This window comes from Capricornis sumatraensis, chromosome 8, assembly GCF_032405125.1.
Source record: "Capricornis sumatraensis isolate serow.1 chromosome 8, serow.2, whole genome shotgun sequence".
In the NCBI taxonomy this organism is placed as follows: Eukaryota; Metazoa; Chordata; class Mammalia; order Artiodactyla; family Bovidae; genus Capricornis; species Capricornis sumatraensis.
This window is the reverse complement of record NC_091076.1, coordinates 93551359-93578202: the sequence shown is the minus strand read 5'-3', so window position 1 is coordinate 93578202 and position 26844 is coordinate 93551359. Positions and strand designations below refer to the sequence as shown.

Here is a 26844-nt window from a genome sequence, read left to right as displayed (position 1 = left end):
AAAAATATCAGATCTGTTAAACATTCCTTAATGGCTTCACCCAGGAAATCCTAGAAAGGGGGGCACTTTGCAACAGGGCAAAACCTAAAATGGGGTTTATTCACTTCCTCTAGGACTATTTCCAAGAGTTCCTACCACCGCTCTTAATCATCCCCACTCAGGGAACTCTGTTCAAGTGAGGCCAAATATTAATATAAGCAAGTGAATAGAAGAAATACTGTAAAGATCACAGAAATATACCTTCAAACTAGTGTGGCACAACATAAATAAGAAAGCATAAAACCAAATGACAAAACCCACCTTCCACCATAACCAAAAATATAAGTGAACTGAATAAATATAATTTAATCACACCAGTGAATGACTCTGCGGCTGTTTTAAAAATCAAGTTTTTGAGATGCTCAATGATAGATGAACAGGTTCACTCACAGAGGTGAAAAAGCAAGTTACCCAACAATACTAATTTTATTTTTTTTAACCTTAATGTAAATATACAAACTATCAGAAATAAAAAACTAGGAAAAAATACCCTAAAATGTTAACTTTGGCTAACTCTGATGCTAGGCTTGTAGATGAGTTCTATTTTCTTTAATAAATATCCAATAATGAACATATATTACCTTAATTATCAGGAAAGTTAAATATGAATCAAAACCCACATACTTACTACACTATTAAAGTTGCAATCTAAAATAAACATGCAAAAAGATGGACAAGAAAAAACATCATAATGAAGACAGTGGTTGGTGGCAACAGGACTATGGGCAATTTTCAAAATAATGTTATATTACTTCTGTACTCAGGGGAGAGGGGCACTAATTTTTAAAATTAAAAACAATATGTAGGTTAGCCCCAGGTTGCTAGGAAACCAGTGAATAGCAACCTGGAGAGGGCCATTTTCTGACAAAACCATCTGTCTTATAAATAGTATCAGGGTTTACGAGTTTCTATGCCAGCTCCAACCAAAAGATAAGAGTATGAGAGGTCACTACCCACTCAGAGGGAGGCAGCAATCAGATTCCACAACATTCTACAGATGTTTCTCAAATTATGGAGGGCAGATACAAATAATTTCTCCATCACTGCGAGGTGCATGTATCACCCCCAGAAGAACTGGTACAGAACACACATGCTGGGACCACTGCTGCTGCTGCTGCTGCTGCTAAGTCACTTCAGTCGTGTCCGACTCTGTGCGACCCCACAGACGGCAGCCCACCAGGCTCCCCAGTCCCTGGGATTCTCCAGGCAAGAACACTGGAGTGGGTTGCCATTTCCTTCTTCAATGCATGAAAGTGAAAAGTGAAAGTGAAGTCGCTCAGTCAGTCCGATGCTTAGCGACCCCCTGGACTGCAGCCTACCAGGCTCCTCAGTCTATGGGATTTTCCAGGCAAGAGTATTGGAGTGGGGTGCCATTGCCTTCTGCCCAAGTTTAATTTCTTTTTCTTTTTGAGCCACATCCCACAGCAGGCATGGCTTCGCAGGTAGCTCAGTGAGTAATCTGTCTGCAATGCAGGAGACTCAGGAAACATGGGTTCAGGTTGGGAAGATCCCCTTGAGGAGGGCATGGCAACCCACTCTAATATTCCTGCCTGGAGAATCCCTTGGACAAAGGAGCCTGGTAGGCTGCAGTCCATCGGGTCGCAAAGAGTCGGACACGACTGAGCGACTTCACTTTCACTTTTCACTTTCATGCATTGGAGAAGGAAATGGCAACCCACTCCAGTGTTCTTGCCTGGAGAATCCCAGGGATGGGGGAGCCTGGTGGGCTGCCATCTATGGGGTCACACAGAGTCGGACACGACTGAAGTGACTTAGCAGTAGCAGCAGCAGCACGCACACACAGCAGACACATGGGATCTTAGTTCCCCGAGCAGGGATTGAATCAGCGCCCCCTGCATTAAAAATGCAGTCTTAACCACGACCACCAGGGAACTCCCTTGTCCAGGTTTAAATCCTGGCTCTACCAGCTATGTGACCTTAGGCAAGTCACTTAACCCCTCTGGCCCTCAGTCTCACTTGTGAGATAAGGATAATAATAACATCTACCACAAAAGATCAACTGAGAACGTAATGAGTTCATGTGCGTGAAAGTACCTGGGACAGTGCCTGGCACATAGGAAGTACCCTGCAAGTGTTAGCTATTATTACTTAAGTTTCAAAATGAAAATAACCTTATGGAATTATAGATTATGAGAGTAATACACGCCTTTTATAGAATATTAAGACAATATATAAAAGTATAGGGAAGAAAATGTGCTTTACCCATCAGCATAGAAACCAGCAGCACCACCACCAAGAAAGAACCTTGTCTAACATTTTGTCTATACTACGCTTTCAATTGCAGGTACGTTCACATACGCTGTGCACAGGCACATACCATCTATTTTTAAACAAAAACTGGATTATACTACTCATGCTATTTTGTAGCTCACTTTTTTCAAATAATATATCATAGTTATGTGCTTATGTCATTAAACATAGATACACACCACTATGTTAATGCCACACAACATTCTATGGCATGAATTTACCATACTTTATTAAACTACTTCCCTTTCAGAACTAATTTAGAATTTTCTCAGGTTCCCTCTAGTACAAATAATGCTTCATGAACATCCTTTTCCATTACCTTTGGATATGAGTTCAATCATTTCTAACTTTCAGATTTACTTCCAGAAGCAGAACCGTTAGGTTCAAGAAATGAACTTTTAAATTTCAGATACATTGGGGCCAAACTTCCTTCAAAAAGGATGATCAGGATATTCATTTAAAAATATAATTCAGGCAGGAAACCATTCCATAATTACCAAACACACACTATCATTTCTTGAATTATTACTATCTCAGATATTTGTGGCTAAGTGCAATATTTTTAAAAATAATACTCAAGATAATCAAGGGTGCTAAGATTAAATTTCTTTTTTAAGTTCCAGTTTTATGGGGTTTTTTTAATGTTGAAACACTATTCTGAAGATTAAAAACAAAAAACACAAAATCTCCTGTATCTCAACAAAGAAGCCAGTATCTTAAAACAATAAAGTTCAAAATACAAAACCATAAAAAATGTCAGAAAAGCCCTAACCAGGATTTTCAGAAAAGCTGCCAGAAGAAGTTGTCCTACCTGAGAAATAGGAGTCACCACGAGCTGGTCAATCCCTGTCTTAGAATTGTACACCTTCTGCTTCACGAATCCAGGGTCTACCACATAGTAAATGCCATCAATAGTCAGCGATGTCTCTGCAATGTTGGTGGCAATCACGACCTGCAGGCAAGAGGGACATAGTTGGATTGAACTGCCCAGTCTCAGTCCTGAGGTGTGAAATGAGACTTCTGAACTCGGACATCTTTCCAAAGAGATTGTGCAGCTCTCTCCCTCTCTCTAGATGGTTAGAGAGCACTTAATCTCTGTTTGGCCCCAAATGGGTGGAAGGGGAGGTGCCTTCATCTTAAGTGTTAGGCTGGGGAGGGAGTGGTACCTGAGAGAAGTGGAATAGGAAAAAGCAATGGCCAATCAAAGCCAATTTCATTTGTGCAAATGGCTACATCCCTCATTTTCTAGATCCAATGCTGATTACTACAATTTTAATTTTCTAGCACCCTGGGAAGGCAGAGATTTCCTGGTATCACATGTGCCAGCGCAAAATGAGATTTTCCTTCCCCCACAGGGACATCTGTACTACAAAATGAGCTGTTTGTGTATGTGGAACAAGAGGGAGACTTTTTTTTTCTGATCATAAAATGAACCACGAGGCAGCAGAGGAATTTCACGATTTGTGTGTAAAAAGCGGCATATGTGATCTAGATGATTGGTCTCAGCCTGGTACTGCCACTCTTCTTCCACCCAGAGGTTCAGATAATAAAACACAATTGCTTGGAAAAAATCATTGCCAGGAGGCACCAGAACATCTCACCTCACGCCAGCATTTTACTGGCCCTGAAAGGCTTCTACCTGCCAGAGAACTCCCCCGTGGAGAGCAGCACAATCACCAGGAATAGAGTAGGAGTCACCGTTTTCCTCTCAAACCTGCTCCTCTTCATTTGCCTCCTCAGCACTATCTTCCACCTAGCAGCCTGAGCCAGAAACCTGGTAGTCATTCCTGACTTCTCCCCACTGCCCTTCCCTAAATCTCCAGGCGCACACCATGTCTTGACCGTTCTAACTCTTCAATGTTATTCAGATCCATCTGTCTTCCAGATGGTTACTAGATTCATTCTGGTGATCATTTTATAATGTATGCAAATGTCAAATCACTCTGTAGTGCCCCTGAAACTAACATAATGTTGTACATCAACTGTGTTTCAATTAAAAAAGAAAATCCATCTGTCTTCCATTCCTAGGTATGTACTCAAGAGAAAGAAAACATATGTCCACACAAAAACTTGTAAACAAATGTTCACAGCAGCATTATTCATAACAGCCAAAAGGTGGAAACAATCCAAATGTCCATCAACTGATGAATGGATAAACAAAATGTGGTACATTCTGTTCTACAACAGAGTATTCTTCAACAGTAAAAAGAAATGAAGTGCTTATACATGCTACAACATGGATGAATCTTGAAAACACACTAAGTGAAAGAAGGACCACAAATTATAATGACTCCATTTATATGACATGTCCAGAACAGGTGAATCCAGAGACAGAAAGTGGTTCCCAGCAGCTGAGCAGAGGAGTGAATGGGGGATGATTTCAAAAGGGTCTCTTTTGGGGATGATGAGTTTGTTCTAAAAATTAAGTTGTAGTGATTAATGGTTAGTGATGAATGATTAATAATGGTAATTCATGACTGCACAATTCTGTGAATATACTAAAAAAATTCTGTGACTATACTAACATATACTGAATTTTATGCTGTAAAGGGGTAATTGTTCGGTATGTAAATTATGTATCTCAATAAAGCTATTAGGTAAAATCCATCTGTCTCCTTTCCCACTGTCTCACACATACTCACACAGTCAATTCCAGCGGCTGGAACTACACATCTCCCTGAAAACCCTCACAGCTGTTGGCTAGGAGGGCCTGTTCTGTTGACTTGGAATGCATGTTGTCCTGCCCATCTTGTCTAGGTGAACACCCGCACATTCTTCAGGACTAGCTTAGATCCTAACTTCCAGTAAGAACACTGGGCTGGGTGCTCCCCCTCTGAAGACCCAGCGCACCAGTAGCACTGTCACACTCTATGGTAAAAGCCTGTCTACTGGTGGATGTTCCACAGCAGACAGAAGCCTGTCCTCAGATGGCAGCCCTGTGTCTAACCCGAAGTCTGGGAAATGCTCAAAAAACGACCTGTCAAATGAAAGCAAAGGGAGGAAGAAGAGCAGGGATCATATACAAGACCCTCATTCCTTAACAAACTGTTTGGACTACTTCCTAAAATATAATACACAAGACTCACATACACCATAAGCAATTCCCATCAGCAACAGTTGCGTACACCACGTGGTTTCAGAACACAAGCGCCTGTGTTACCTTTCTGCTGCCAGGTGGAGCTGGGTCAAAGATTCTGGTCTGCATCTCACTGGGGAGAGCAGAGTACACTGGGAGGATAATCAGCTCTGGAACATCAGGTCCCAGGGATTTCATTCTTTCATACAGGATCTCGCAAGCAGTATCGATCTCTTCCTGACCAGTCAGGAAGACCAGGATATCACCTAAGAGGAGAACAGGAGCATGAATTGACTTCCTCGGTGTGTGTTCTATACAAAGGCTACACTGACATTCACAGAACTCCAAAAGGTGGAAAACACTCTAATATTCTGTTCTCTAACAAATTAAGAGGTTTTCCTCTATCCATGTTTATTCTGTTTGTTGTTTTGGTTTTTTAAATTTTTAAAAAATTTGTGTCCATGTTTAAATAGATGTATTTATACCCTGCATACTATTATTTATATTTTCATCACCACGACTTCAAACATGCAAACCTGAGACCTACAGACCAACCAATATTTAAAAGGCATTTTTTTTTTAAATGAGCAAAAATACCCACATCAGGACTTTTGGCCTAAGAGGAAAAATGCTCTTTTCCCCCTACCTGGTGGTTCTGTTAAGTGGATCTGCATGACTGTGATCAAGCTGGCATCTAGATAATCGGTTTCAGGTTCCTTTGTGTACAATATTTCCACTGGGTATGTTCGACCTGGGATGGTAAAGATGGGAGCTTCATAGAAGTACTGAGAAAACTTCACAGCATCCAAGGTGGCTGAGGTGACAATCAGTTTCATGTCCTGCCGTTTCTGAACCGTCTAAAGGGAAATGTAATGCAGCTTACTAAAACAGACTGCCCAAAAAAGGCACAGGTACTCAAATTCAATTCCCAGGCTTTCCTGGTGGTCTAATGGTTAGGAATCCTCCTGCCAATGCAGAAGAAATGGGTTCAATCCCTGGTCCGGGAAGATCCCACATGCCGCAGAGCAACTAAGCCCACACGCCACAACAACTAGAGCCCGTGCTCCACCAAGAGGAGCCACTGCAATGAGAAGCCCCACACCACAACTAGAGAGTAGCCCCTGCTCTCTGCAACTTGAGAAAGCCCACATGCAGCAACAAAGACCCTGCACAGCTAAAAATAAATGATAAAGTAAGCAAATCTTAAAAAATAACATCTATTCCCAGAATTCAGTTCCCAACAGGCAGAAGGGTCACTGAAGAGCATCTAGTTACCTTTTTCAGCAATCCAAAGAGCACATCAGTATGAATTGTCCTCTCGTGCGCCTCGTCCAACATGATGATTGCATACTGAGTGAGGTCGGGGTCGATCAGGCATTCTCGGAGCAACATCCCGTCTGTCATGTACTTGATGACTGTTTCAGGGCTGGTGCAGTCCTCAAATCGAATGGTGTAGCCCACCTAAAGTAGAACAGAAGTGGAAAACCTTAGACACAAACCTCTCCTTTTTGCCATCTTCACTCACGATTTCAGCCCAGACTATTACCCGTAATTTTAATAGATAGAATTTGACCAAGATGTACAGTGATTTCCTCAAAGTAAAATCTGCCTGGGGTTTGATCCTGAACAGATCTGATGACCATGAGAAACCCTCTCTCTCTCAGGAGAAACCTGAAAAAAGGTAGTCACCCACTCACCTCTTGGCCTAAGCAACAACCGAACTCCTCTGACACTCTTTTGGCCACAGACATGGCCGCTACTCTTCTAGGCTGGGTACATCCAATCTTGCCCCTGGAAGTGTAGCCCGCCTCCGCCAGGTACTGGGTGATCTGCGTGGTCTTCCCAGACCCGGTCTCTCCAATAACAATCAGGATCTGGTTGTCATGGACAGCCTAAAAGCAACCAAATATAAGTAAGGTCATTAAAATCTGCCACACATTACTCAGGAGTAAAATAATTGATTAAGTTCTAACATTAAAGGAGAAAAAGGAGAAACAGTGGTGCACATACGTAAGATGACAACCAGGGTTTAAATTTTTAAGTATACATAGAAAAAAATATTAACAGTGATTTTCTATGGGTGATCTTCTTTTTCAACTTAGTAGGTAAAGAATCTGCCTGCAATGCAGATGTGGGTCAGGAAGATCCCCTGGAGAAGGGAATGGCTACCCACTCCAGTATTCTTGCCTGGAAAATTCCATGGACAGAGGAGCCTGGTAGGCTACAGTCCATGGGGTCACAAAGTGTCAGACACGACTGAGTAACTAATACTTTCACTTTCAACACTTTCCCAGATGGCTCAGTGGTATAGAATCTGCCTGCCAATGCAGGAGATGCGGTTTGATCCCTGAGTCAGGAAGATCCCCTGCAGAAAGGAACGGCAACTGCCTCCAGTATTCTTGCCTGGGAAATCCCACAGACAGTGGAGCCTGGAAGACTGCAGTCCATGAGGTCACAAAAAGAGTCGGACATGACTTAGCAACTGAGCACACACGCACACATAACAAATTTAAAACTTTAAACTTTAAATTTTATTTACATTTTTGGATGCTCCCAGAAGCATGCAGGATCTCAGTTCCCCAACCAGGGATAAAACTTGGGCCCCCTGCAGTGAAAGCATGAAGTCCTAACCACTGAACCACCAGAGAATTCCATGAGTATTCTTTTTTTTCTTTAAACTGACTCAATTATTTAAAAACATACTGTCTTCCTTAAACTCATAAAAATACAATGATGCCAAAAGCATAAATTATCCAGCTCACCCTGATATTTTATATACATATATGTATGTTTTTTCAAGTATTATATGCACATGACTAAAGAATTCAGTAGCAAATAAAGACAGTTCCTTTCTACTGTCATTCTCAAATCTCCAGTACCTTACCCCCTAAAGTCACTTGATTTCTATACTGTTTATAACAGCAAAGGATTGCCATCAACCTACATGTCTATTAACACAGGACTAGTTAAATAAGCCACAGTACACCCACATAACAAAGCACTAAAAAAAAAAAATAGGGAACAATGCTGAGCTGTGTCACTGAGGGGGAAAAAGCAAAATACAGAACTATATATATAATATGCTGCCATCTAGAAACATACATGGTTCATATAAAACGTATGATACCTCTGTGTGTATGTACATACATATATTTGTACTTGTTTGTATAAGAGATCATTGAAAGGATTTGCTGGAAACTAATAAAGAATGTTGCCTCAGGAAGGTTTCATGATCTTAAATCAGATCGCAAGAAAATAGAATAAAGACTGCCTCGATGGGAAGTCAAGCATCCCCATTTTTCTTACTCAACACAATACTCTGCCCACTTGTAATTGCTCCAGGGATCCCCAGTTCAAATAGATTTATTTCCTCATAGAAATAATGTAGAATAATATATATGTATTTTTTTTAAGTAGTTGGAAATGTTTTTTTTCCTATTCTCTTCAGAAAAGCCACTTCAAATGCACTGATTTCAATTAAGACATGTTATTTTTAGAAAACACCCTGATTTCCGCACCAACACGTCATAAATAGCTTCTCACCTGGACCAGTTGCTCCTTCAGCTTGTAGATGGGAAGGCTCTCCCTTTGTTCAATGATTGACATCTGGGTCTTTTTTCCATATGAAGCTTTGTTGCCCCCAAAGGCATGCTTCTTCCACTCAGGAATGTCATTGGGCATCATCCCAATACCCCTCATGTTGGCAGCAATCTGCCTGCCTTCCGCTGCGAAGGAAAACAGGTGACTTCTTATCAACCTCACTGTCCCTTGCCAACCCTCAACAGATCACATTTCTCCAGTACATTCCTCCTCTCTGCATCCTGTCTTTAAGCCATCATCTCTCCTCTGAACTATTATAAACGCCTCCTAATTCACCACATGTGTTTACTCTTTACCCAGCCAATCCATTCTGCAGGGCACCCTCAATAATCCTTTGGAAATTCCATTCTGATCTTGCCACGCCCCCGCTTAGAACTTTGCACCATTTCCCAGTGAACACCAGGAATGAGCCTCAATTCCTAATGCCATCTACAAAATCCTCGCGGCCACATCTTACCCCTGCCCCCGTGAGCTCCACCCATCACTCTGTTACAGCCACACAGGTTTTCTTTCCGACATCACAGCCTCAGCACAGGCTATTCCTCAGCCTGGAACATACTCCCCAACCCCCATGCATCCCCATGGACAGACTAAATCCTATTTATCCTTCAGGCCTTTGTCTTCCCAGGGAAGTGACCCACAATAGCCAAACACACCTCTACTTCTTATCTAGCACTGGTTCATGATTTAACTAATTAGTTATTTGGTAATTATCTGGTTAATACCCAACTTCCCCACCAAACTGTAAACCTCATAAGAGCAGGAACCATGTCTGTCTTCTTCACAGCTGTATCCCCATGTACTTAACACAAACAGTATGTTATGACTTATCCAACAGTCAGTTAATATTTACTACACAAGGAATTATATGAAAAGAGACATTTCAGAGCTGTATTATCTTTAGAATAAAAATTTTTAAGTTATTCAAAAGAAAACAGCCATCTAATGATTTGACCACAGTTACGAAAACTTTTAAAAAACAAAACAAACAAAAACATGCTCTAACTGAAGGGGAAAACTGCATCACTGAAGTCAAGGCTAAATCTTCAGTTACGTGATGGCAGTGCCCTCTCCCTGCATATTTGAAGGTTCAGATTTTTTTTTAAGTCCACATACCCACCCACCCCCAGAGTCCTACCATCAGGCAGCGGATCAACCCAATGTTTGTTGAGTCCCATGGGAATAGAATCCATCTCAGCTTCCCGCTGCGCTTGCTTAAGTTCCCGCCTTTCTTTGGCCAAGGCACTCTGCATCATTGCTGCTTGGGAGAGGGAACCATCTGGATTCTAGTGCAACAGAGGACAAGGCAACAGCAGAATGGGATCTCAGCATGCATTGAATATCCAGGAAATAAAATGTAGTTGTTAAGCCACTCAAATCTAAAAAAGAGACTCACCCAGAAGAAACTTCATATCAACATATTAGACTTCATGAAAGAAGTGGATCAACTGTACCATATTCAAAGAACATGAACAAGGACAGTGATAAATCACTGAAAGAATTGGGCATTTTTGGCTTGAAGATGAGAACCCCAAGAGAAAAGCCATATTCTTGTGTATGATCCTGAGAACTAAAATTAAGACCAATGTAGATGCCTCAGTAAGACATATTTAGTTCTATCTAAAGAAGTCTACTGATCAGATCCATCTGGGGATGTAATGGGTCTCCTCAAGAGCTGCTGAATTCCCTGTCACCAACACTTCAAGCAGACATGAGAAGACCACGTGAGATGAACTGCAGAGGATATATGGTTGGATTATAAGCAACAGTTGGGCCTTTAAGATACCTTCTTCCAAACCCCAAATTTTATCGTAACGATTTCATGAATTCTCTTCACAGCTCTACCCTACACAACATCTACTGCTATAACCTTCTACTGGGAACCCCAATTGGCCAAGTGATCTATTAACAATTGCCCTTGAACCTGTAAGGTGATGCCTCAAGCCTTAAAGCCTGGACAAAGGCAGTGATGATAGATCCAGCACTCATATTTATCTCTGCTTCCTCCCAAAACACACTAAAATGAGACTGTGAGAATTTAAAAGGCGAAAACAACAAAGTCAAGTCAATCTTCCTCTATAACAAAAACATTCTAGACCCCAACCAACAGTCACTACTGCCTCCTATGGCCTGAGTTCTGCTTACTCAGATCTAGTAACCTGCTCTGAAAAACTGAATCGTTACTTTAGGAAAAGAAGTTCACTTGACACATCCAGGTTAAGAGTTCCCAGTGTTTCTCACCTTAACGATTTTGATAGGGCTCATGTCCATGCTCTGCTTGGTGTGCCCTCTCAGGAATGGAGGCTCTTCCTCAACCAGCTCAATCTCAAGGTCCTCATCTGGAAATCCCCCAAAAGAAGAATAGCCAGAAACAAAAGACATAAATGACCAATCATTCTCACATAAACCATTAATTTCCACAGGCATCAGCAATCTTTATCAAAGATAGCTCCCAAGGTCAAAACTCTAATGTGGGTGACTACCCTGCCCAACAGCCATTTCGAAGGCATTTGTGCTCCAGCCTAAGAATGGATCAGAGCTTCTTTCAAAAGAAGTTAAGCCTGTGGAGAATTGTTGTCTGATATTCTAAATGGTACTAAAGCATTTGCCATTCAACTTCATGTGGAATAACAACTCTTAGCCCACAATAGATGGGGGTGGGGGGCGAGTTTAGTTGGATAACATCAAATGTTGGCAAGGATGTAGAGCAACAGAAACTCACTTACACTTATAGTAGTAGTGTAAATTGGTACAAAAACTTTAGGCAACAATGAGGACTGCCTGGTAAAGTTGAACACACACATGTCCTGCTACCTAGTAATTCTCCTCCTATGTATTCAGGAAAAAGAGACAGCCTTGCACACGTGCATTAAGAGACAAGTACATGAATTTCATAATAGAACTTTTCATAAAGGCAAACAAAAACCCCCCAGAAAACAGCCCATATGCCCATCAAAAGTAAAATGGATAAATTATGGCAAATTTATACACAGAAAAACTCTACAGCAGTGAAAATCAATGAAATTTAACTATAAAAATCAACACAGATATATACTGAAAGAATAATGATGACTCAAGAAAAAAAAGGAAGTTCAAAAACAAACTAAACAATACAGTGTTTAGGGATAGACAGGTGGTAAGATGCTAAAAAAAAACAGGAAATAAGGTAAAATTCAGGATGGTGATTACCTAGAAGAGGAAGGAGAAAGCTCTAATCAGAGCGAGCATGTAAAGGCTTCAAAGGTGCTGATAAAGTTCTACTCTTATGGCAGAAAGTGAAGAAGAACTAAAGAGCCTCTTAATGAAAGTGAAAGAGGAGAGTGAAAAAGTTGGTTTAAAGCTCAACATTAAGAAAACTAAGATCATGGCATCTGGTCCCATCACTTCATGACAAATAGATGGGGAAACAGTGGAAACAGTGGCTGACTTCATTTTCTTGGGGCTCCAAAATCACTGCAGATGGTGATGGCAGCCATGAAATTAAGTGACACTTACTCCCTGGAAGGAAAGTTATGACCAAGCTAGATAGCATATTCAAAAGCAGAGACATTACTTTGTCAACAAAGGTCCATCTAGTCAAGGCTATGGTTTTTCCAGTAGTCATGTAAGGATGTGAGAGTTGGACTATAGAGAAAGCTGAGCACAGCAGAATTAATGCTTTTGAACTGTGGTGCTGGAGAAGACTCTTGAGAGTCCCTTGGACTGCAAGGAGATCCAACCAGTCCATCCTAAAGGAGATCAGTCCTGGGTGTTCATTGAAAGGACTGATGCTGAAGCTGAAACTCCAGTACTTTGGCCACCTGATGAGAAGAGCTGACTCATTTGAAAAGACTGGATACTGGGAAAGATTGAGGGCGGGAGGAGAAGGGGACGACAGAGGATGAGATGGTTGGATGGCATCACCGACTCAATGAACAAGAGTTTGGGTAAATTCCAGGAGTTGGTGATGGACAGGGAGGCCTGGTGTGCTGCGGTTCATGGGGTTGCAAAGAGTCAGACACGACTGAGCAACTGAACTGAACTGAATTGGGTGGTGGGTACAGAGGTTTTCATTTGTTATTGTTATATAAACCATATACGCTTCATTAAGGAATTTATTTCACAATTTAAAAAAAACTACCAATAGGCTAAGCTTAAAAATTGTTTCCATGGCAACTCAGAGGTAGTCTAGGTGGATCCAAGGTTTAGAGAACAATTACTAAAAATATGAGATCAAATTCACTCCCCCAAATACTAGAACTTCTTGTATCTTAAAAACTGATTGTAAGCACCTTATATCCTAAAAACTGATCATAAGCAACAAGTACAGCAATATATAAATATTTATCAAAAAAATAAGGGTTTTTTGCCTCCATCATGAAAGGACCCTTGTTCTTTGAGAGAAGAGCTGTGAGACCCACGAAACAGATGAGTTTAACCACTGGTTTAAACTACAAATAAACCCTATCTATGGTTGAACTTGCCAACTGTCCTCCCAATCCATCATCCTGGTCCATCTAAGTGGCTGGTTACCTTCTTCATCATCCACTTTAGGGAGAATGCCAGTCTCTTCATCGAAGTCTGGGAACTCTTCCTTGGAAAGGACATTGGCAGCAATCATCTAGCCAAAGGATAAAAGGAAACATTTATTGCCTGCTAGATCAACACTCTTCCTTTGACTTTATACAAAGACTTCATGTAGGAAACCGAGGTTTTTTCCTCTGCTGACCCAAGACTGCAGGGCCTCAAACACCATATATCCCCCCCCCTGGAGGTACAACATCATGCCCAAAAGCACAGCTCAAGAGTCGCATTCCCAGGACATGTTATCTGCTCCCTGACTCCATAGCACTCTGCACATTCCGTATTATGTAAAAGGTAAACCTTTCCAGTTATATGCTTCAATTTGTCTCCTCCGCTGGACTTGGGAGTTCCTCAAAGGTAGGAACCATGATACATTTATCCTCATAGCTCTAGTTTTCGCACAGTGGCCTGGCACACTGCGGTTTTGATGTTTACTGACAAATGATGAAAACAGGAACAATCGTTCAAACAGCACTTAACCACATACAGATCTAAGAACATCACTTCTACTAACTCATTTAATCCCCACAATACCAACACTGGCCCTGTTTTACAGGTGGGGGCTCTGAGGCACAAAGAGGTAGTATAACTTGGCTCAGGATGATAAGCTGAGTGGTCTGAAGTCCAGGGTCCACACTCATAACCATCATGCTACACCCTGAATGACTGCGGCCATAAAAGCAAAGGGCCCCGACCTGCTTGATCTCCCACTTCTCTGGGTCAGAGATGCGGGTAAGGCGCTTGCGCTCTAGTGAGTCATCCTCTACTTCAGGGGCACTGACGAGGGACAGGTGGGTAGGCCTGTCTGGATTCCTCATAGAGGTCTCTTCGTTGGTCTCCCCGACAAGGTTCCGCCGTCGATTTGGGTTTAGATCTTCTCCAGTCTCTTGATCCACATCCTAAGGCACAAAAACCAGGGAGAGCGTTTACTTGCCGTTCTCTTCTGCCTCCTTGACCACCAGATGTGGAAATCAGCTGCATATCTCACCTACCTTCATGCTCAGGCTGGTTTTGGTCCCAGTGAAGGACAGCACTTTGACCTTGACCCTCTGGCCTTTGCTCACCACGTCAGCCACATTGGCCACACGGCCTTCCCGCCGGAGCTCGGAGATGTGCACCAGGCCTTCCCATCGCTTCCTGAGAAAGTCAGACACATCAGGAACATGCCTAAAATACCTTCCCCCAACCATTCTCCACCCTTGTTGGAAATGAACGAATGGAAAGGGGTATTAAACTCAAGAGCAAAGTTCCAAGAAACTGGCCAAACAATAAACCAGAATTACCACCTTCCCAAAGAAAAAGTTGGGGGTTAGGGTGGAGGTGGGGGGCAACAAATTCTTCTGTGTCAACTAGCAAAAGAGTGGATTTCCTGAAGTCAGAGGAAGGAATAAATGGCTCTATGACATTTCAAACAAAAGGTCAACTTCTAACAGCCTGACACAGTCACTTTTTAAAACATGAAAATCCCCAGTGATAAAAGAAATTCTGCCCTTTGCTGGTGTCATTACCTCAGTCCCTCCAGTTGCACAAAACATCCAAACTGCATGATGCTGGTCACCTTGCCGTTGTAAATGTCCCCGATGGCGGGTTCTTCTGGGGGAGGGCGGTCCACGTGTTTATCCCGCCATCTGTCCAGATTCCGCTCCCCATACTTGTCTCGGTCTTTCCGATCTCTAGGGGGACTTTGACTTCTGCTCCTGGACCGGTATCTAGACTTCCCCTTATTCCTGTCCCGGGTCCGGGAACGTGATCGAGAGCGGGACCGGCGTCTCCGCTTATGGTCTCTATCGCGTTCTCGCTCGCGGTCACGGTCTCGCTCTCGGCTCCGGCTGCGCTTCTTTTTCTTGGCCTTGTCCCTAGCAACAAATAATTGTTTGAGAAACAAAACCAACCCAATTCCATCCTCGCCTTCCCAAGTACCTAACACAGTGCCATGCATATGGAAGGTACCCATTAAATGCTGAACTGGAGTTTCAGTAACTATGACTGACATCCCTGCGGGCTAATAACAGAGGAGACCACAAATGTATTCAGCCTTCTTTCAACCCAGATTTCTATCTTCTGAACATCTCAGCACTTGCTGCCTAAACACTCTCACCAAGGAGGAATGAAAACAGATCCAACAGTATGGTATGTGGCCAGTCTAGATTCTGTAAACTTGCCCAGAGTTTTGCTTGGCTGGTCCACAATTCAACTATCACTATATCCTAAACTTGCAAAGAATAGGACGCTAGGGACAAACCGGTGCTCGGTGTCTCTGTGCTTCTCCTGGCCTGCTGCACTGGGCATCAAGGCTTCCAGTTCTTTTAGGACATCCACAGCAACTTTCACATCATCCTCATCCAGCATGGTCTACAGAGACAGAGGTAACCACATCAGGAGAAAAGGGGACAAGAAAGTCTGCTCTCAAGAATCTGTACTTCAGGGTCATCTGCAAATCTAACAGTCCCTACAGTTCTGACCACTAATGTGAGGGAAGCAGAGGAGGCAGAGATCTCCAACACAATTTGAGACAGAGGGAGAAGAAATGAGCAAAGGCTCCTGGAAGTCATTTCCACACTTGGCAAATCCCCTTTGTCCTTAATACAAGCCTTATGGTGACAATTAGGTACCACCCCTCCCATGAAGAAGGAAATGGTAACCCACTCCACTATTCTTGCCTGGAGAATCCCATGGACGGAGAAGCCTGGTAGCCTACAGTCCATGGGGTCGCAAAGAGTCGGACACGACTAAGCGACTTTACTTTCCTCTCATGAAAGCATGCAAGTGGTGATTGTGAACAGAAAATAGACGTCAAAATTTTTACACAGCACTCGCCCTCTACACTCCCTTCCCTCTTTTACTTCTTTACTTTTCTCCATAGTTCTCATCCCTATCAGCTACATCACCTACTTACTCGGGTACTGCCTGTCTCCTCCCCACTAGAGAAGTTTACACGTTCATTCCCTGCCCCAGTACCAGGATGTAATGTCCAAGAGGGCCGACACTCTAGTCTGTCTGGTTCACCACTCTACCCTGACAGTTATAACAGCTCGGCATATAGTAGGTACTAGTCAAATTACAAAATCAGAACACTTTGAATCTGCCTGCCAATGCAAGAGATGCGGGTTTGATCCCTGGGTCAGGAAAGATCCCCTGGAGTAGGCAAGGCGCTCCAGTATTCTTGCCTGGAAAATTCCATGGATAGAGGAGTCTGGTGGGTTACAGTGCATGGGGTCGAAAAGAGCCAGCATGACTGAACACATACACACAATATGTAACAAAGAAAAAAATCTAATTTGCACAACAGGCAGTTGTTTCAGAACTTTAAGTTATTTCATACCTATTCCATATCCCTTAATCATTGCTTCCCACAATTCCCAATCTCATTTCCCTGGAATATCATTCTCTGAACCCTTTAACACTACTCTACACATAGTACGTGCTCAGGGAGTGGCCAGACACTTTTACTTTGAAAAAATACTAATACGCTACAGTGAAGGCAAACTTAAAACTAATAACTAATGAGACAGAGAAAAGGGGTGAGGTGGGGGGACATGCAGCTGTAGTAGACAAGCTCAAAATGGTATCAGTACCCGAACAGAAGGGTTGTCTGGCTGGCAAAGGACTGGGAAGAGCTCCTTCAGCTTTTCTTTTTCAGTCTTGGGCTTAACAACTGGATCTTAACTCATTAAAAGCATGAAAGAATAAAAAAAAAAAAAAAGACATAATTAATATTCTTAGAGATTAACAAAAGAACTTCAACATTAGATTTGCATCAAACTAAAAACATTTTTCTACATATTACTCTTATACATTATTATAAACATAATTCAACTTCCTAAAAAAAAAAATACTGATTACAAAACCTTCAACAACTATACTGGCACTGGGATGGGGAGTATGACTCAGTATGCATTTGATTGGTTATGTCTTATTTCTTTAATCTACTTGTTCAGCAGCTGCAGCAGGGTCAGTTCAGCTCAGTTCAGTCACTCAGTCGTGTCCGACTCTTTGCGATCCCATGAATTGCAACATGCCAGGCCTGCCTGTCCATCACCAACTCCTGGAGTTCACTAAAACTCACGTCCATCGAGTCGGTGATGCCATCCAGCCATCTCATCCTCGGTCATCCCCTTCTCCTCCTGCCCCCAATCCCTCCCAGCATCAGAGTCTTTTCCAATGAGTCAACTCTTCATATGAGGTGGCCAAAGTACTGCAGTTTCAGCTTTTGCATCATTCCCTCCAAAGAACACCCAGGGCTGATCTAAATGCAATTTACAGGATGCTCACAACCTAAACCATACTGGAGACGAAGCTTGGCTAGAAGGTATGCTCACCTTTGCTAGTAGAAGGCTTTGCTGGAGGCCGCATGGTTTGTATGAGACGCAGCAAGTTACTAATGAGTGAATCCTTTGAAAAGAAACAGAACAAAGATTGTCAGCTCCTGGATCAGTGCTTAAAAACACTAAGAAAAGGAGTGTCCTTTAGAAAGAGTGGTAATGCACCTGAACTTACCTAACTGGGACAAATAAAGCAGAGTGGCAACGTGATGTGGCCTGAACCTAGTAACATACCTCAGAGAAAACTGATATTTATGACTCTTTGCAGGCATGTGACTTAGTTCCCTTCAACTATTTTATTTCCCATGGTATAGAACTACCTTTCACACCTAGACTGTTGTTTTTGACTTCTTGATTCATAGAACAAGAATGTAAGCACCCATAAAGATTTAATAATGGAAATTCTGCCCGATTTTCCTAGAAAGGTGTCACAGGCAATTCAGTTATATCACCACTGCTTAGTGTCATGAAAACATCACATACTTAATGGTGCACTTTACTGGCATGTACTATCAAAATTTAAATCCAACAGTGATATTAAAACAAAACAGGGGTCTCTATGTACACATACCGTAAATTCTGCACCATTTTTGACCAGCGAAGCCTTGAAAGTATCAAAGGTGGTATTTTTCTCAGCAAGACTGATCACAAATTCAGCTGCAAACGAGAAAACCAGGAGAATGGAGACTTGAGGAAGAAATCAGTTTCAAGTATGTTAAAAATAAAACCAGTTTGGTTATCCAACAGTCTTCAGTCTTCATAAAAACCAAAAAGCACCATTCAGTAAGAGTAGAGAAAGAATTTAGATTACCAAAATTATCCACGTATGGCCTAGTTAATCTTCATAAATAAAAAGAAAACATGGATCACCAGGCCTTTGAGTGCATTTGAGAGAGGAAGACCTTGTCGCAGATCATTGTACTCTTCATGAAACTCCTGCTGCTGCTAAGTCACTTCAGTCGTGTCCGACTCTGTGCAAACCCATAGATGGCAGCCCACCAGGCTCCCCCGTCCCTGGGATTCTCCAGGCAAGAACACTGGAGTGGGCTGCCATTTCCTTCTCCAATGCATGAAAGTGAAAAGTGAAAGTGAAGTCGCTCAGTCAGTCCGACTCTTAGTGACCCCATGGACTGCAACCTACCAGGCTCCTCTGTCCATTGGATTTTCCAGGCAAGAGTACTGGAGTAGGGTGCCACTGCCTTCTCCGCTTCATGAAACTACTAGATATGTATTCCGCCATACAGATTCTAGAGGCAAGCATGTCCAAGGTCATAAGGCGACACACATGTGCACAGGCATGCACACATGGACACAATAGGATGCTTTCTACAGTTTCTGAAAAGACTCACATGATCTATAATATATATGAGGTCCAGGCAGCCACTGGGTGGTACAATATCCAAGTTGGTGTAAGACTCACTTGCTCCCTACCCTCAAATTTCACAAACCTGCCTAGTTCTCAAAATTTCCAATATTAGAACTATTTATTAATTAAGAGACTTGCAGGAGAAAAGTGCATTTTATGATAGATTGAGAAAATTGCCTCAACTTCTAATGATTTCAGTTGGACTTTTTTTTTGGTCATGCCATATGGCTTTCAAGATCTTAGTTTCCCAACCAGGGACTGAACCCAGGTCCTAGGCAAGGAAAGTATGGAGCCCTAACCACTGGACCACCAGGCAATTCCCTTCATTTGGATTTTAATCCTAAAAAATAATAATGATAACATGGAAAATCTGGATAACCAACTTATAACTAGAACCACATACCATTTCCATGCTGAAATTTGCTTTTACCTTTTTTATGATGTTAAGTGAAAGCCAGATGCCATCAGATTTTTATTTAATAACAAGTTAATAACAACAGTGCCAATGGTTAAGACTTCTTAAACATCTACGACATTTGAGGTACTATGCTAAGTGCTCCACATGGGGGTTAAGACTTCTTAAACATCTACGACATTCGAGGTACTATGCTAAATGCTCCACATGGGGGTTAAGACTTCTTAAACATCTACGACATTCGAGGTACTATGCTAAGTGCTCCACGTGGGTTACCCCCATGGTTCTCACAACAGCCCTTATAGGTAGGCAGTACTACTGTCCCTGTTTCACAGATGAGGAGGCTGAGGGTTTGAGACAATGACCTACCCAAAAATAATTGGTGGAACCAGAACTAGAATCCAGAAATCTGATTTCAGAGCCCAAATTCTTTAGAGAATGTGGACAGAGAACTAAATCACATGGTGCTGGTCATACAATGCTCAAAAGAGGCAATCCTAAAGCAGTCACCAGCACTCACACTGTAGCTGTCATTAATGAGGATTTATTTTTAATTTTCAGAATTATATGAGGACATCATATAACTGAACTATCAAAAATGAATCAGTAATTAAAAACTAGCTCATTGTTGAAAACAGGAAAAACAATGACATTGATTTAAATGATAATACATCAAGGTCAAAACAAAAAAATCAAGTCAACAAGTAAAACACACAAGAAATAAATATTTAACTTTCTGTTATTAAAACCAACTCTGGCAGTTTAGCTTTTTTGTTACTAAAACCAACTCTGGCAATCACACTTTTCCAATATTACTATTTTTAATGTTACTGGTTCCGTAAATCTGTATTTAACAGTGTGATACTGTGATTTATAAGAAGAAACACATATTTGGTTTCTATCCCTGGTGTGGAGCTCTCCTAAATGCAGAGAATAAGTTATTATTTTTTTTACTTTTCTGAGATAACTTTAGGAAAATCCCTAGGTAACTAGGATGAGGGTTAGTTGTCAAGGAAACCAATCAAGAGATTAGAGGGCTGGAACTTTCAGCCCCACCCTGATCTCTGGAAGGGGAGAGAGGCTGGAGATTGAGTTCAGTCATCAATGGTTGGATGGCATCACTCAACCATGGACATGAGTTTGAGCAAACTCTGGGAGACAGTAAAGGATAGGGAAGCCTGGCGTGCTGCAGTCCATGGGGTCGCAAAGAGTTGGACATGACTTAGCAACTGAACATCATCATCAATGGCCAATGATTTAATCAGCTGTGCCTATACAATGCAAGCTGTGCCTATATAATACATGAGTGCTCATACAATGAGGCCTCCATAAACACCCAGAGAGAGTTTGGAGAGTTTCCAGATTGGTGAATGCACGGAAGTTCAGGGAGAGTGGGGCACTCAGAAAGCATCGGAGCTCCTCTCTTCTTGTTACATATCTTCCATTTAGCTGTTACATCCTTTTATAATAAATCAGTTAGTAAAATGGCAATCCACTCCAGCACTCTTGCCTGGAAAATCCCATGGATGGAGGAGCCTGATAGGCTATGGTCCATGGGGTTGCAAAGAGTTGGACACGACTGAGCGACTTCACTTTCACTTTCTGAGTTCTATGAGCTGCTCTAATAAATCAATCAAACCCAAGGAGGGTGTCATTGAAACCCCCAATCCAGGTGACAACCTGGACTTGCAAGTGGCCTATGAAGGTGGAGGTGGGACAGTTTTGGTCTCAAGAACTTTTTGTTTCCTCTAAAAAAGAGCTAACTCGTTAGTACTCTGTAGTTTAAAAGAGAGAGGAAAACAATGTATGCCCACTGAGGGAATCTATCTTGTACTCTACTGTATTCCTAATCCCCCAGCTCAGTGAACATTTCCTGAATGAAGGAACATATTACCCAGAGAGATAGCAACCTGACCAGTCTATCACCTCATTATCAAAAAAAAGAGTAAACTGAGAAAAAATTACACAAGATAGGCACATCTTGATGACAAGCAAGAGAAAAGTGAACTAAAATACACAGGTGCTACATGGTAACCCTGTGAAGAACACAGTATCACCCCTATTTCACAGATAAGAAAAACAGCTGCAGAGAAACTATGTATCTCACCCTAGATCATACTTCTAACCTCCCTGACTCCTCTTCCTCGTGCATGTGTCCTTTTCTTCCATCTCTCCAATTGATGACTTTATCTTCATTTAGAAAACAGAACTGTCAAATGGGAACTCTCTCCCTCATCTCCCTACCACCTATCCCTAAACCCATCTGCATTTAAAATCACATTCTGCCCTCCTTCCAGTTAAAATGAAGCATCCCTGTGCCTATCAAGTCAATTCCTCCACCCATGCCCTAGACCCTATCCATCCCTCTGCCTCCAGGATTCCACCTGCCTGCAGCCTGAGCTGTGGGGCCCTAGTCTTTTCCATTTCCTCAGTTTGTATTCGCCCCATGTGCAATTTGTCCCAAGACGTCTAATGTTTGAGAGACACTATACATTGGTGCTTCAGAGACAGTATAAGCATGAATGGTTAAGAGCACAGTTAAAGTTACAGACTTGGATTCCAGACCAAGCTCACTTCACATTTTGATACGTGATCTTGAGGGGGGGTACTTAATTACTCAGAGCCTTGTTTTCGTAATCTATAAACAGAAAATACTATCTCACAGGATGGTATGAGGAGCAAATAAGACAAAGTAAAACACTAAGCATACTATCTGGCACGTAGTGAGAACTCAGTAAGTGGCTGCCATGAAAAAAAACCATCATCTTCACCATCATCATCATGTGACTCTGCGTTGCTGCTGTTAACGCTGTTTAATTATCTGGGACTGGGGGGCTGGGGGTGCAGGGGGGGTGGGGAAGCAGGGGGTTAGAGGGGGAAGCAAGCAGCGACGGCCGCTTCGGGTTTCACTGACAGTTCTGGGAAAAGCGTTCTAACAGCTCGGCCTGGAGAATTCTAAAGAGGCGGCCGCGGCCGCAGGTGCTCTGGGCCAAGTCTCTGTGACAGACACACACACACACTCGGCCCATCAACCCCCCTTCTCCTTCCGCTTTCCTCGAGCCCAGACCCAGAGGCCACACGGACCTCCGCACTCACCCAAATCCTTGTCGTTGATACCTAAGTGATTGTCCAGCTCGGTGCAAACCTTTGACACCAAAGACAGATACTCGAGTTTGGCGAGTTCTTCCGCGGGGCCTAGCTCTGTCCCGGGTACGGCTCCCGCCATGGCCACAGCCACCGCCATGGCTACGGCTTCCCGGGGACCCTCACCGCGGCCCTTCGGAGCTACCTCCACCTGGCCTCTACACTGCCGGCCCTCCGAGCTCCGCCCGCACCTGCTCCAGTTTCAACTTCCGGGTCGGCGCACCTCTCTTTTGTTTACGATAAATCGAAAGCTCCAGGAACTTTTCTTGACGTAACCGGATGGATCATAGAGATCAGACAGGAAGTGCTCGAGGAAGGGACCGCTGAATGGGTTACTCAGCACGCTGACGGGCGCCCTCTATAGTTCAGCGATCTTCTTCGCCGGCTTTCAGGCACGAAAACATACACTCTCCACGCGCTTCCGCCCTGTGTCGGCAGAGGGCGACCGTGGCCTGCGCAGGGTGAGCGGAGGAGGAGGGCGCCGCCACCTCCTCCCGTCTCCTCTCCCCCGCCCCCGCCCACGCCCCCATACGCACCCGCCGCGCCTGCGCTTTAGAAGTCTTGGGAAAAAACCCTGAATTCAACTCTGGAACAGGCAAGATTGGCTTAACAGGAGACCCATATATTCCTGGGGCTTTGCATCTGCTCGGATCATAACGATTCCAAGAAATTCTGTAACAAATCAGCAGGCGATGGAGCCTACTTCTATCATTAACTCACTTTACAGATGAAGAAACTGATACTTCCCCTACCTAGCTGAGTGACCTTAATCCCTTGGGCCTTAGTTTTCTTGTCTGTAAACTTTGCTTCTCGGCCTTTTGGCTGAGATTGCAGACGGTAAAGCGTCTGTCTACCATGTGGGAGACTCGGGTTCGATCCCTAGGTCGGGAAGATTCCTTGGAGAAGGAAATGGCAATCCACTCCAGTACTATTGCCTGGAAAATCCCATGAACAGAGGAGCCTGGTAGGCTACAGTCCATGGGGTCGCAAAGAGTCGGACACGACTGAGCGACTTCACGTTCACGTTCAAACTTGGATAATATTGCTCTAACTGGGTTTAGGTGATGACCAAATGAGATAACTATACAAGGATCCTGATTCATAAACACAGTACAATGGTAGTTGCTATAATCCCAAAGCTGAGACAGTGGTCATCATCAAGTCTGTCAAGCATAGGTCCCCAAAGTCTGAGACACCAGAGAGCCGCCTAGCTCCTCTCCTGTGAAAACCACTTCTCAACCCCCAGTTTTCCAGATACTGATACCCTCAGTCCTCTCAGAACTTGTTCCCTCAAATATCAGCTGTGCTATGAACCCAAAGTCAGAAAGCTCAGGTCTCCCAGCTTCTGCTTCAGGTCCCCTTTTACTTTTTGACAATTCCAAGTGGCTCAGTGGTAAAGAATCTGCCTGTCAGGTAGGAGATGCGGATTCGATCCCTGGGTCTGGAAGATTCCCTGGAGAAGGAAATGGCAACCCTCTCCAGTATTCTTGCCTGGGAAATCCCATGGACAGAGGAGTCTGGGAGGGGTGACTGTCCATGGCGTTGCAAAGAGTTGAACACAACTTAGCAACTAAACAGCAGCAGCAGCAACATGGTGAGGTGAGGATTTTCCCACACCCCGCCACTCTGCACGATGAATGAGGAAACAGGAGGCACCCCCAAGTGCCTTTTGATGGCCTTCTCATCAAAAGGGAGGGAGTCAGACCCTTTTGCTTTTACCTTCAGGGTCCATTACCCTACTGCATCTTTGAACTCTGTTCTTTCATCATCTCACTATGGTTCTCATCACTTCCAAGAGCTCCATGTTTCCAGGATCCTAAGGATCAGCACTGTGCCCTCTGTGTTCTTCCCACTCCCCTTTCTCTTCCTCTGTTCCCACGTGAATGGGATGGAAAATCTTGTTCTTCATTCAACAAGCTCAACTTGCCAGCTTGGAGCAGGGCTACCTGGGGCTTATTCCACTGAATTCTTTTCTTTGTTCTTCTTTGCCTTTCAAAATATATATACGTTCATGTTCTGCTTTCCTCCAATATTTAACTGGATGGGGGAAGAAAACATGGAGTTTATTTTGTTTTAAAAGCTCTGAGGGAAAAAAGACTATAGAACCATAATATGTAGTAGTGGTAACAGTACTATAAGAAAACTACAAAAATTTGTTTAATTTGGGGAGGGGGAATTATTGAACACACATCTCAATAGTAAATAGTAACAACAAAACATTGATTTTATTTGTGTATGCCATTAAGTACAAATTTTCAGAAGTCAAAGTTTTTTATGCAATACACATATACCCTATAATACCAAGGGATGCTTTTTGAAGCCAGAGGAGAACATTAAGTACATAGATACTGATAAATTGATAGCCCAAACACACATGCATGTGGAGTCTTCCTCTCTTTCCCCATGAAAGACACTGATCCAAATGTAGTATAAAAGTGACTTCATGGCAGGGAGGGAAAAATTGGGAGATTGGGATTGACATATACACACTACTATATATAAAAAGAAAACTAATAAGGGCCTACTATATAAGGAAAAGACTCTAAAAAACAGTGGGTATATGTATGACTGATTCACTTTGCTGTACACCTGAAACTAACACAACATAGTAAATTAACTGTATTCCAAAAAAAATTTTTTAAGTGAGTTTATCCTTACAAGGGTATATTGTATAGCACAGGAAACATAGCCAATATTTTATAACTATAAATAGAGTATAACCCTTAAAAATTATGATTGTGAATCACTATGCTGTACATCTGAAACTTACATAATAATGTACATCAACTATACCTCAATAAAAAATAAATAAAATAATTGTTTAAGTGAATTCATTCTGGAAATTCCCTGGCAGTCCAGTGTTAGGACTTCTCGCTTTCAATGCCAAGAACCTGCGTTCAATCCCTGGTCCAGGAACAAGGATCCCTCAAGTCACACAGTGTGGCCAAAAAACAAAAGTGAATTAATTCACGTTGAATATATTTGGATATATTCTGGATCATCCTTTGAATATATTTCCAAATATTATACCAGATAAGTACTTCCCTGGCAGTCCAATGGTTAAGACTTTGTGCTTCCATTGCAGACGGTGTGGGTTCCATCTGGGAAACTAAGATCCCATGTGCTGCAGGGTGTGGCCAAAAAAAAAACCAAAAAGAAATATTATACCAGGTATAATTAATTGCTCATCAATATTATATTACTTTCCTTGGACAGCCTCCATTTGGCTTCTTTAATACAGCTATTGATGGTTCCCAGTAAATAACCTGCCTTCACAAGACAATATTTAAAATATTGAAACAAATAGCTTAGGCTTAATCACCACCACCACCCATCATGGATAAGAAATTATTTCCCACACTGATCCAATAGTAAAAAGGGCTTTGCTTGTATGCCTATTCCTAGACTGATATATATATTTAACTCTCACCGCAATTCCCACATTATTTCTGTTTTGTCCCAGAGAATCGTCCCAGCTGCTGGCAATGGGTTAAGAACTTGGGGGTTGAGGGAAAGTAGGAAGCAAAGAAGAGAATCTTGAGCTGCTGGGCAATCCTAGACTAGATGGGCGAGGGCAGAAGTGTGGAGTTAATAGATGGCATCCTTGGAGAAGTTGGTGAAAAAAACCATCGGACTTCCTGTCACCATAACAAAATGGTGTTGCTGCAAACAAGACAGCCCTGACTTTTTCTGCTAGGGCCTTAGGGGAAACACCTCTGCTCTGGAAGCCAAAATCGGAATGATTTGCTTGGGGCTGCCCTGGTGGCTCAGATGGTAAAAGCATCCTCCTGCAATGCAGGAGACCTGGGTTCCATCCCTGGGTTGGGAAGATCCCCTGGAGGAGGGTATGGCAACCCACTCCAGTATTCTTGCCTGGAGAATCCCCTTGGGCCAAGGAGCCTGGTGGGCTACAGTCCATGCAGTTGCAAAGAGTCATACATTACTGAGCGACTAAGCACACACACACATATAACTGCCCCTCAACTGTCATTGCTATTAATGCAGTGAGACTTCAGGAAAAAATGGCACCTGTTTCATGGCTCTGTGA

At 42.8% G+C, this 26844-nt stretch overlaps 1 protein-coding gene across 1 annotated transcript in view; it reads right to left on the bottom strand.

Annotated features, from left to right (window-relative positions):
• Positions 1 to 22965, bottom strand: part of DHX8 (DEAH-box helicase 8) — a 28576-nt gene extending 5611 nt beyond the window's left edge. The window contains exons 1-17 of the mRNA XM_068977941.1: positions 22749 to 22965; positions 18443 to 18528; positions 17869 to 17941; positions 17125 to 17210; positions 15792 to 15901; positions 15058 to 15405; positions 14542 to 14686; positions 14245 to 14448; positions 13499 to 13586; positions 11228 to 11325; positions 10125 to 10272; positions 8930 to 9111; positions 7084 to 7278; positions 6662 to 6847; positions 6033 to 6243; positions 5471 to 5652; positions 3122 to 3262 (exon numbers count right to left, since the gene is read on the bottom strand). Of these exons, the coding sequence (XP_068834042.1) occupies positions 3122 to 3262; positions 5471 to 5652; positions 6033 to 6243; positions 6662 to 6847; positions 7084 to 7278; positions 8930 to 9111; positions 10125 to 10272; positions 11228 to 11325; positions 13499 to 13586; positions 14245 to 14448; positions 14542 to 14686; positions 15058 to 15405; positions 15792 to 15901; positions 17125 to 17210; positions 17869 to 17941; positions 18443 to 18528; positions 22749 to 22896 (2631 nt within the window). The 5' untranslated portion in view covers positions 22897 to 22965. The remainder of the gene's footprint in view (positions 1 to 3121; positions 3263 to 5470; positions 5653 to 6032; positions 6244 to 6661; positions 6848 to 7083; positions 7279 to 8929; positions 9112 to 10124; positions 10273 to 11227; positions 11326 to 13498; positions 13587 to 14244; positions 14449 to 14541; positions 14687 to 15057; positions 15406 to 15791; positions 15902 to 17124; positions 17211 to 17868; positions 17942 to 18442; positions 18529 to 22748) is intronic.
• Positions 22966 to 26844: the final 3879 nt, after the last annotated feature.